We start from the raw sequence: 12,419 nt of genomic DNA, 5'->3' as shown, positions 1-12,419 counted from the left end.
TGGAAGCAAAGAGGTGAAAACTAATGAAAGTAAATTCTCAGCAGAAATCTATCTGGGTCTCTTAGATGCTCCTCAGTATTAGTTAGGGGCTGAATTCTATTTTGGGACCCACAGATAGAAATTCAGGGAGGGGACAGCCGGTAAATAATAAAAATTGTATTTTCACTCAAGGCAATTGGCTTTGTGCTAGAGAGCAAGAACACACAGAAAGCAACTCTGTTCTTCGCTGGACAGAGAAGTGCTCTCCAAAACAGAAGGTGCTAAGGACAGCCAGGAAGTCCAGACCTCTAAGAATGGAGGTGACAGAAGAGTATCAGAGTCATTGCAACACAGTCAACACCAATCATAAACACCTTCATCTGCATCACGATCTCATTTGCTTCCTTCCTTGGAAGGAATGTTTGGGGTCAAGATTTTGGATTGCTTCTTTAGTTGTAGTAAACTGGTTTTGCCCGGGAACAGCTGCAACAGACACTCACTGACTTCAGCAAGACCAATCCCAAAGCAGTGCTTGATCGAACAAGCAGATTGGAAAGGAGAAAGACATCAGAAACTTCATCTTTAAACCACAATCTGACAATACTTTCTGAAAAAGTAGAAGCATCATCCCCAGCCTGCCAGCATGACCACAGCTCACCTTGATGCATTCTGCCATATTACAATCTCCCTTTCCTCTCCACGTGTGGTGCTTTGCTTCCCAGATATACCACAGCGCTGCTAAAGAGGTGCTGTGCGCTGCCTGAGAAATGACTGATGGGAAGGAGCTCAGGGTAATCTCACTGAGATCCCAGACAGACAGAAGACACTATGCAGCAACGCCATCAGTACAATACTCCTCATGAAAAAGAAGGTTCCAGCTAAAACTTGGCATTTTCAAGCAAATCAACTAACTGGCTCATTCATTTTTCCCTGCTAACGAGGGATCCCTATCCTCTTATCAACCGAGATGTCTCTGGGCCAAAATTATTGCCTCAGTGGAGGGTGAAGAATGTCACATTTGTTTGTGGCTTTGCAAACACTACATAAGATTTTGTGCAGTTTAATGACTTTGTAGAAGGAGCATAATGATTACTGTGCGCTTTCATCAATTATTTAATAGGCAGAGGAAATGAGAAGGGTGGACTGCTCCCAGACATGAGTACAGATTAAAACATGCCTTGCAGCTAAGACATACCTCGTTTATGAGTCCGTTGCAACTGGTATTCATTCTACACATTCATGCTAGGTTTCAGCATGCTGGAAAGCAGCTGAGCAAACTGAGCAGAGCTGTCAGACATAAACAAACACTGTTCACAAGATTTAGCGAGTCCTCCTAATGTAGAATTGGATGGCAAATCATTCCCCCTAGAGAAACATTCACCTCCTAGAGGTGTCACACATTAGCTACAATCACTGCTTTCCCTGGGCCAAAAACAAGGCTGTTCAGCACACCTCCTCACAGATGTAGCATGGTATTTTCCCTAATCAGAAGGAAGATCACAAGATGCTTTTCTTTTTTCACCCCTCCACTAGGATAGCATTTCATGGAAAAGGGAAGGACACAGATGTGTATCACAGATGTCCAAGGTTGGCCAAGGTGCTCAACATTAAGCCAAAGACCTTCAGATGGGTCAACCAAATAGTGCCTGTCTACCTGCTCACCACTTTTAATGCTGCAAGCAGACTACAAACTGACAGAGGAAGTGCTAATGAAAAGACCAGACAAGCCACCAGATGGATATAGAAGATCTGCTTTAAATGTGAAGATCATTGCCTCCCAAGCTGCAGCCTGCAGCTGACTGGTGGCCTACTAAGACCACTGAGTGCAGCCTGCTGCCGCTTCACTGGATCCACTGCCTTGAGCGTACCTTCATGTAAACCTTATGACAAGGTCACCTAGCAGCCACAAAGAAATCTTGAGCACTGAAAGTCACCCATAGTCCTACCAGATATGGGAGCTGTCATTTTAGAAACCATGAGACAGATCCCTAAAGACATCGTTACACCGGAGGGAGCGTGCAGGGCATACGTTGCAGGTCTGCCCCTGGTCACTAAGCCTTAACCAAGTCTCTTGGTTTCTCGGTGCCTTTATTTCCTCTGCCCTGTGAGGAGCGCCGAGTTCAGCACACTATTACCGTGATTCATTTTCGATCAGACAAGACTGCCAAGGGGTCAAGAATAACAGTGGATTAACACTGCCGCTGGAACGCTGCCAGAGGCTCAGCCGTACAGCTTGCATTTAAAGACTGATAATCTACACTACATGTGGCAGGCTGCTAGAAATGATCCTGTACCACAAGGAGCAGCTGAGCCAGAGTAGCCAGGGACACTGAAGTACTGAAGCCTCCTGAAGAAACCCCAAGAGCCACCGGGATGAGTGAGTGGTATTCACAGTAACATCTCAATGCTTTGTCAGCGCTTGTGGTGTCATGTTCCCCTTCTGTGTCCACTTCAGAGGAATTTGAAATGTGAGTGCTCTTCTCCATCAGATAAGAGCCACTGGTAGCACAAGGGCTATTACATCCACTCAGGTACCATACAAACCTCTCCCCTAAGGGGAAGCTACAATGATGCACAGTAATAAAAAAGATAAGTGAATTTGCCAGAGGGAAACATGTTTTAAAATCCAGTTTCTTCAGTTCTGGAAATAACTTGCCCTGAAATGCAACCTTCCACAAACTGCTCCCCTACAACATCCATCTCATACTCCCTCCCAGGATTGCTCATAGCAAACATGTCTGCACAAGGGCATGGTACTGCAGGGAACCCATCCCCCATCCTTTTAGGATGATTAATAGCTTCTAATAACATTCCCTTCCCCCCTCACAGTAAAGTCTGGGTTTATCTCAGTGCTGTCAACGCTGCTTTTGAGATTTGCTCATCTACCAGTTAAGTCAGGAAAGCAAAAGCGTTTCTGTTAAGTGAGGAGCAGAGAGCTGCCACTGGGAAGACCTTTTCCTGCTTTTATTTTTATCACATCCCTCCCTGGTCCATGGGGAGCAGCAAGGGCAGCATATGGCTGGGGAGGGGGGCAGGCAGAGGCGCTCAGAGCACAGACAGCTGCCAGCCAGCTTACACAACCCAACCAAAAGGACACCAAAAGTGCACAAAAGCTTTCAGGCTCACAGGCATCTTGTAAATGTTGCACTGCCTGAAACTGCTTTGCTCCTGCTCTCCTCTCAGATGTCTTAAAGCTTTGCATGGAGCAGACATCTGCAGGAACCAAGGGGATGGCAGGCACTGCCTTGCACACCTTGCACAGGCTGGTGACCCCCAGATAGAGCTGCACTTCTGCATGGGAGGGTGAAGAGGGCTGAAAGACACTGCAAGAAACAAAACCTACAAACGCAACTTTGCACAAGTTACATCTCGTGCAAAGGCATAGCCTCTTTTCTCCTTCAAAAGAGCTCCCTGACTGGCTTGGACTTCCCCCACTGGGGTCAAGCAGCCTCTGGCAGAGGGGACATAGGCAGCATCACAGGGCCCCAGGAGCCCCCCAACTCCAGGGACACTATTGTCAGGCTAATAAAGTTCTGCACACCCTGTAACATCATGCCCAAGGGCTTCCTTTGGAAAAGAGCCATGCCCTACCTTGTGGTGATTGCTCCCAGGCAATCGTGTAACACTTTGCCCTTAGGTCATTTCACTGTTGAACAGACAATGATGAGGTAGGCTGAGCAGCACTGCTTCATACCATACCCGAAATAGGTCCCAAAGCTCACCAGAGTGTGCCTATGGTGATGCTCTGTTTGGCCGGCATCTCTGTTAAGAAATCTGGGCTACTACAGAAATAATCTAGGTACTTATAACCAGACACATCAAACTAGGTCCCTGATACCAGCTCAGAGACATTTGCCAGCATATGGAAGAAACAAATAATCCCCATAATACATGGGCTTGATCGTGTACTCTTTACTCATGCAAAGCTCAGTGTAGTAGATAACGGTTTAGACCAGTTACAGGCTCAGACCCCTCTTTTTAAAGAGGTCCCACAGATTCAGGGTTGGTATGGAGAGAAGAAAAACATACATTATTTTCTTATACTACAAAGTGAAACTTCATGTACATATGCATGTGTGTGCACACACATATCTATAAAGCTCTGCAATCATGAAGAGGGTAGAAAAATTATCTGCCTCCCTCACCTTCCCTGCACGCACACTTTGGGCTCCACCTTGCCAACACCACCAGGACTTTGCAAAGTTCAGATTTCTCTCTCCCAGGTGGTTTGCCTGCTGCCGTCCCCTTGCACCGGTGGCTGGGCAACAAATGAAGGACTCAGCCATGACATGTCAAGTCTTTAGCTAGTCTTTGGGCAAGTGCATTTACAACAGAAAAGAAAACACTTCTATTTAGCAGAGGGAATGAGGCATATTTGGCTGCTTACCCAGCTCCCAGGCCCTCTTTATAAGACTTCTGTCTGTCCCAGAGCTAGCCAAACATAGCCACATTTTAAATTTGATGCAATTACCTCCACACACACTACTTAACAAGCTTTGCAGTCCCTGGACAGGGATATATGGTGCCTTTTTTCCTTCTGCAGGCAAGGATCCAAGAGGCAGCAGTGGGTATATTAAGGGAAGCTGCTGCCCACAGCAAATGAGAAGGAGGAAGGGTGGGAAGCATTTCTGTGAAAAGCAGCATAAAGCAGCTCCATGTGAGTCAGGATAGATGGGTGGGTCTCAAATTCATTCAATTCTTTCTGGCCTTCTCCCCCTATCCATTCAGGCACACTACTTGCTCGCTCCATCAGCCCTCCACAGTTTCTCACAGACCCTACAGCCTCCGGCACCACCCATCGCTCCACACCTAGACACACATCGCAAGAAGTGATGAAGAGATAAGAAACAAGAAAATTAACATCAGCCAAGAAAAAGATCTGGATAAACAGTACCTATCTGAGCTTGAGAGGAAAACCCAGCTGTGTCTTTGCTGGACAGAACAGACATGCAGCAACATACTTCTAAGGCCACCAGCAACAACTAGACATCTCTGACATTCAGTTTAATCCTCCCCACCCACACAAACTGCTCTTTTACCATGAGTAATGTCCTCGGCACTGGTGTATTATGCTAAGCAGCCACAGTTTCTCCCAGCAAAAGCACGCAGCTGGGTCAGCAGAGATCAGAGGCTATGAGAAAATTCAGGCAAGCACGCTCCCCACCCCTTCTCTTTAGGGGAGGGGGAACAACAGGCCAGTTCCTTACAACCGGCTCCGGGAGATTTTCCTCCCAAGCTGCTCCCTTTCTCTGCACCATTACAGTCCAACACTGCTGCAGCCCAAAGCTCACTGGCTGCTCTGTGCTGGCCCAGACCACACCATCACTGGGAGAGAAGGGGAAGGTGGACATGCCCACGTCTTACAAGACCTCAAAGACATTACATAGAGCTGCTTATCAGCTGAGGCTTTCCTCATGGTTTATCTCATCCTCTAAATAAAACATGTCCAGTAATCAGCAACCATCTAAGATACTGTGTCACTGTCCAGAACAACATCAATTGTTTATGCAGTTAAGGCCTCCTTTAATTTCCCTGTTCACACTGAAAAAAAACCCCAATCCATTTGATGCTGTTATTTTGATGTTGCACCCTTCAAACCCAAAGCATTTTACAAGCCAAATACATCTCTTGATGGACAAAGTGATGTTTGAGGGTGAAAGGTACCAAGAAGCTTGCAACCATACATAACTTGACATCTGGGAACAAGCAGATCAGGGAACAAAAAGGACTCACTCTCTTCCAAGAAGTCCAACATTTACCTTTGTCAACTTAAGTTCTGGGGCTTAAAGGTCTCACATAAGATTAGGGCTGGTACATACCCTCCCAACATGGAGTTGTCTCTTTAGGTCCTCTGGAGAACTCATCAAGAGCAAGGTGGGTCAGGTTGCCAAAGGAAATGATGCTGGACTCGAAGAAGAGGTACAGAGAAAAGGGTACTCCAAAGTTTGGCGATATAAAGCTGCTGCATAACCCATGGCAAACTAGTCTGAAAAGGTGAACTGCAGAAAGTACAACTCTGGCTCCTAGGAGAGGCAATGGTAGTGCTCCTGCATGTAACTCTGGCAGAAGGTGTTTGATTAGTATCCTAATTCTTTTAAATGTTTTTCTAAAGATAAAACTGTCCCCCAGACCCAGGAAACAGGGCTAGAAAAGATCAAGCCTGTCCTGTGCCCCAAAGCGTTCTGTCTTCACTGCGAAAAAATTCTGCTGCTTTCCACTTGCTACATATAAGGATGATTTCTTCTCATCCAAACCCCAGCAGTCAGGGAGATCAGCAGAGTCCTTTCCTTTCCTCCGCAGCCATTTGTATCTTTGAAGCACAGGCTTGTCCAGCCCCAGCAGCTGCCCAGGAAGCTGCCAGGGTTCATGCTGACTTCAAAGTCTGTAGGGGCATTACTAGGGATGTGAACCTCTGCTCTCCATACCCCACACGCTCAGACAGACCAGACAGGACTCCCTCCAGCAGCAAAGGCACACGGCATCATGCCATCCCCTAAACATCAACTCCAGCTACTTCTGGAGGGCCAGAAGCTCTTGGCAGGTGACCCTAATGACCAGTGTCCCACAGGTGCTCATCAGCTGTCTAGTTAGGGAGCAGCTCTGCCAGGCACCCTGGGCGGCACAGCACAGCTGGTGCTGCCGCAGCTCCCATCCAGCCCAGCAGTCAGGAGCGGCAGTGCAAGAGAAAACATCAGTGCAGGAAACGTAAAGCCACGTTCACCTTCCTATAAACCCCAGCAGCTTTCCCCAGCTGGCTCCCTCTGCCCAGCCAGCATCAGAACAAGAGCCAAGAGTAACGCCGGTATTTGCAGTTATGGGCACAAAAGCTGGGCTGGGCAGCAGAGGAACTGCAGCCATAGGTGTGCGCAGCGGGGACCAGCTGAGGCTCCCTGGGCCGAGGAGGAAAGCCAGCCCAACCCTAAATCCTATCACAACCACCGCACCCCATGTTTCCTTTGGCAGAGGGGGAAGCATTCCAGCTCCCTTCTGGGTGCGGAGGACTCCTCGCCCAGCCCTGGCTCTCCCCACGTCTCAGACCATGGCCGCAGGTTATTTTTCTTTCTTTCCACCTGGGGAAGAGGCTGCAGCCCACCTCCCGAGGCAGACACTTGTGCCACACAGCTGAGCCCTGGCATGCTCCAGAGGGAGGGCAGTCTTGACCCATCTGCTGACATGGTCATCCTGATGAGCCCCTCAGCCCCTGCAAGAGATGCCCGTTAGCAGGGCGTCCCGTACCACTGTGGCTTTCTTTCACTCGTGGCTCTGGGATGCCTTTGCTCAGCTGCTTCCTAACAGGGCGACCGGCTGAGAGTGGGGTGAGGATGTCAGCCAGTATCAAAGTCAAACCTGATGTCTTTTCACACCATGGGATTCAGTCCCATGCTTGATTTCAGATCATCAACTCCAGTTTTATCACTAAATCAAGTTTTAAGTTTATAGAGCTGGTTCAAAGAGCCATGCTTACAAAAAACCCAAACACCCAAGAAATACCCAATTACCTTCCAATTCTGTACTTACTATAAATCCTGAGCTTTTAAAATACTATGAATAGATAAAACAGACTAAACAGGGATGAATTCATGTTACTGTGGTTGAAATCAGCAACAAGCATAATGTTGAGATTTCATCTTTTCAATATATTTGCAGAACTGGGCTGTCTTGAAACTGCTTTTTCATTGGGAAAACGCTCATTTTCATAACAAAATGTCCAGTTTCACAGACTCTGACAGACATCCCTCCTTAACAGGGCTGGGAGGTTTTTGATGTGACAAAACATAGAGCAAAACTCCCCTCTGCCCATATTTTGGATCAGATGTTCAAGATCAACATGTCACTACCACAAACCACAAAAATCATCTCAAGAACAAGGTTTATCACAGTTCCATCTATATATTCAACTGGAAACAGAAATCGCCAATGTTTATCAAAATCAAATGCAACCAAACAGGAAACGGCTCACCTTACCTGAGGGATGGAGAAGGATGGGGCCCATCAACTGTGCTGCTTTATAGCCAGCTCCACTTCATTGGCATCTCTCCTCATGCAACATGTTGCTTGCTTCCTCCACCAATCCCACTGGGACCTAACCAGGAACTACCCTGTGCACAGGCCAGCTCTACGGACACTATTATCCCGCAGCATGTCCATCCACAGCTCAGAAAGAGCTTTTCTCAAATTCTACCCCATTGACTCACTGCATGGTATCATCCAAAGAGCGATAAAGACAAGGGTCTTTCCTACTCCTGTAAGGCAATCCAGCAGGCTTTGGTCTAGGGTTCATTACACGGATCAACACAAGTTTTTTTCTGAACAAAGACTGTAATAAAGTGTCCACCATAACCCTACAGTTTTAAAAAGAAACATAAACCAGAAACATCTGTGAAGCAACCCTCTAAAAGAGACAGGAGGCTCCACAATAAAGCCTCACGCGCAGCGCTTGCGAAATCCCCACGCTCAGCTCTCACTGGGACGACTGGTCCAACATAACCAAGAAACCAGAAGCGTTCACACAAGAAGATGCTCATGATGTGTTTGAGCCTGAAGGAGTTTTGAACACACAGTTCAAGTGGAAAGGGGGGTAGGGCAGCGAGAAAAGACAAGATAAGAGCAGCTAGGGAAATACCATAATCTTTCATCTGCTGCTCTCGTAAGGCACAACTGGCCATTGGTGCCATACAGCTGCAGCCAGCCAGAGCTGGCTCCCATGCTTACAGCACCAGTGCTCCTCATCCTTCTTGGACCCGGGACTGCAGTGCCAAACTCCAATGACTCCCATTGGGGAATGAGCTGCCTTGGCAACTCAAATGGTGCTGCCTCCCACCAGCACGACCAGGATAAATCCTCCCTGTGTCAGAGAGGGGCTCAAGAAGCCAAAAGCCACTAGTAAGGATCTGAGGTACAATGGTGATGAGGGCCATAAATACCAAGACAAGCTCAAGAGCCCACCATGAGGACAACACTGCCAGAAGCCAAATCTGAGCTCCTGGCAGGCAGTGCAGGCTGAATTTAGGCACCTTCATTCAAAGAGAGCTGCAAGACACCCAGTTCAGGCCCATGACTGGAAGGATGTCTCTCTCCCGGCATCCTACCATGACAGCACACACCTGGAGCAGCATGGTGACCCCATTAGTGCATCAATGGGACAGGCATCCCTGGATGAGGCAGAGCCAAGCTCCACTGGCCACATGGGAAGGGACCTGTCCCCCACACAGCACACCCAAATTGCCACGCTGGCAGCGGCAGGATGATGCTGCTCCCCGGTGCAATCAAGGATGCATGCCTGGCTTGGGGCAGGCAGCCCAGCCCTGTGCACCACTGCTAACAGCACTCCCCATGAGCACATTTGTGCCACGGACCTACAACCTACACGCTGCAGCACAAAGCAAACACATAACCATGCTGGGGAGAGATGGCTGTGTCCTCCCCTGCTCCCAGTGCGATGCTCTCATCACAGCTATGGCCTCCCCACCCTCTCATTCCTCTCAGGTAGCGGCCCCCCCCCCCCCATCACACACCTTGGTGGTACCAAGGCCTTCAAAACCCTTGGCAGATGCCGGTCCTACAGCCAGAGCTCAGTGACAGAGCTTGCCCCATCCTGTGAGGAGAGGAAGGCTCCATCATGCCCAGAAAGCTCTCTGGTCAGAGCACAGGTACCAAATGCAATAAACAAGAAGAAAAATGAAGTTATAGCCCCATAAAGTCATCACACAAGGATCAGACTCTTTAAAACAGGGCAAAACGGGACCAGATCTTTTTTTACATGGTGAAGGGGGGACTTGCCGAGAGCTTTGTTCCTGAGCCAAGGGGACGAGCCCAGGAGCCTTAGGAGCAAACCACAGGAAAGATTAATTGCTTGAAGTCTTGGAGGGGAAATTAAAAATGTCAGAGGGGCCACAAGAGAAAGCAGTGATAAGAGCTGCCAATTGTCAGCATTTACGTCACCACCACCAGAGAGGCTATTTTATTACATTTTAGTTTCCAGGGTCACAATTTCTCATGAGGTGGTTATTTTTGCTGCTCTGCTGATCTACATCCCTTGGTATGTGCCCATAAGTACTGACAAACATGACCAAGGAGAAGAGGTAAAAGCAGCGAGGTAGGACTTCAGACGTACTTCTGCCCGAGAGCCTTTCGCTGGAAGGAAATGGCAACAATTACAACAACAATGAAGTAAATATCACTTCCCCTACGCTAAAGCTGCTTTCGTGTCCAAAAAATGCTTTAGAAGAATGAGGCGTTATTACTGTAATTGAAAGACATTACACAGAAAATTAATAAATTTCCCCCCCTCTGTGGGTTTGCCAGCACTTGCCAGCTCTGCTGGTCCCAGAGATGGCAGCCTCCCTTCTGGCACCTGGGGTCCTTCAGGCAGCAGGACCCCTTGGCAGGAGACCACAGGGCAGGACATATTTAGAAAAATTGACAAGTTTCACCATCCTGGTCTTCTTTAAGTGCAGTTCACAGAAGTTCAGGTTCTTGTACGTCCCACTTCCCACGGCCCTTCCTCACCTGGGGCCCACGGGGACTTCAAAGCTGCGCAGAGATGTCGAAAAGGCCAGAGCCCAGGGCTGCCAGCAGCTCATCGGATGCCTCTGGTTTGCAGAGGGGTTGCTGGAAATCTGAGCAATTCCTTCTCCCCCGGGGGGAGGCCAGCGGCCAGCCTCGACAAGATGCCGAGCAGCACACCCCACACAAAGCCACGAAGGGACAGGGAGTTTGGGGTTTATTGCCCCCACGCAGGAAGAGACGGGCACGTGCGCCCTTGCTTTTTGTTGGTCTGCAGCAAGCAGCTCGGGGCAGGGCCCAGCTCCCCGCAAGGGGCAGCCGGGCAGGCCGCGGACAGCAGCGGGGCACGAGCACCTGCATGCAGGGACACTTGGGTGCAGGTGGGTACATGGACAGAGAAGCGAGGTAGTCTGAGCAGAACCCCGATGTTTTGCAGGCAAACGCTGGAGCGGAGGAGGGCAAATTAAGTTACACCACTAAAACTGGATGCAAAACTTTAACTGTCATTTCCTAACTAATTTTTCTTTAAGTGGGGTTAAGAAGGACTTACAACAGAAACAGGCAGAGGCACTTAACATAGGTTAATGTGGCTTCTGTGAACAAAGGCTTTTCTTCTAACTATACATGGCAAGCAAAAGCAGGCGAGCATTCAACATCACCTGAGTGCGACTGCTACCCATAGGATGGGCTGCAAAAGCCAAATTACGGGCTGGCGGGAGCAGAGGGGATTCCCTCTGCCTGCGGTAAGGGGTTTGCTACGGACAAACTAAGGAGGGAGGGTCGGTAAGACGCAAAGACCCCGGTCAAAGCCAGGTGAAAGAGCTGCGTAGGCCACCACGGATTTCTCCACAAACATTAAAAAAACCCCAAACAACAAAAAACAGGGAAGAAAAAGAAAAGAACCCCCCACCACGACTGTGTCACCAACCCTGCCTTTGTACCACCAGCCACCTGCCAGCCCCAGCCTCCCCGGACCCGCCGCCGCCCCAACCCCGTCCCGGCCGGACCCGCCCCCCCCCCCCGAGCCGCCGCCGCCGCCGCGCCCTACCCGGGAGATGGTGAGGGGCTGCTCGAAGTCCCGGCCGCCCACCAGGCGGAAGCCCCAGGGCCCGGGGCCCGACAGCACGATGCGGTGTGTCCCCATGTGCGCGGCTGCACCTCGCGGGACGCCCGGCAACCCCGCCGCCTGCACCAGTCCGGCCCGGCCCGCCCCCGGCCCGCCCCCGGCCCGCCCCGTCGCCGCCAGCCCCTCCCCGGGGCTCCCGGGCCGTGCCGCCGCCGGCGCCGGGTGGCTGTCCCGCCCCGGGGCGGGGGGGGGCGGGCAGAGGTCTCCGGGCACGGCCGGGCCACCGCCGCCTTCTCGAGTAGAAAGCCGGCCCGCCGGCGCTCTCGGGGGAAGCCCTCCCGGGGCGGGGCGGGGGTCGCGGGGCCGAGCCGCTGCCGGACGGCGAGAATTTCAGTCTTCGGAAACTCAGAGCGTCCCACGCCCCGACTTACCTACCCGCTCCGGGCAGATGACCACGACCAGAAGGCATGACCGGCTGCAGAGCAAGACAGTGGCGGGCAACCCCACACGAGACTGCCCCGGTGCGGCATCTCCCAGGCAAATATGACTCGGCCTGCTCCAGCCTGGTCCCACGTTAACTCTGAAACCTAATGGAGGCAATGGCAATAAGTGGTGTTGCGTGCTGTTTCTCAGCTGGGGCCTGACGAGTGAGGGCAGAGCCTGGGAAGAATACTATCTTTCCCCTAATTTAGCTCTGATTTGTCACTGCTTTAGGCAGTTTTGTTTATCTCTAGCCCCTTAGGGGGTGGTACCACCAACAAAAGAAGGAATTTTTCTATACGGGTTTTTCAGCCAACCTCCTTAGCTGTGATTCAGGAAAAACAGTTGTTCCAGTTGCATGTTAAGCCCCCACGGATCTGACAGTGGA

General features: G+C 50.3%; 1 protein-coding gene across 1 annotated transcript in view; it reads right to left on the bottom strand.

Annotated features, from left to right (window-relative positions):
- The window catches only part of PDLIM1 (PDZ and LIM domain 1), a 44,809-nt gene extending 33,112 nt beyond the window's left edge, over positions 1 to 11,697 (bottom strand). The window contains exon 1 of the mRNA XM_052799254.1: positions 11,534 to 11,697. Coding sequence (XP_052655214.1) covers positions 11,534 to 11,629 — 96 coding nt within the window. The 5' untranslated portion in view covers positions 11,630 to 11,697. The remainder of the gene's footprint in view (positions 1 to 11,533) is intronic.
- Between the last annotated feature and the right edge of the window lie 722 nt (positions 11,698 to 12,419).

Source organism: Harpia harpyja, chromosome 10, assembly GCF_026419915.1.
Source record: "Harpia harpyja isolate bHarHar1 chromosome 10, bHarHar1 primary haplotype, whole genome shotgun sequence".
NCBI classification, from domain to species: domain Eukaryota; kingdom Metazoa; phylum Chordata; class Aves; order Accipitriformes; family Accipitridae; genus Harpia; species Harpia harpyja.
The sequence above is the reverse complement of the archived record's forward strand: the minus strand, read 5'-3'. Positions and strand labels throughout refer to the sequence as shown.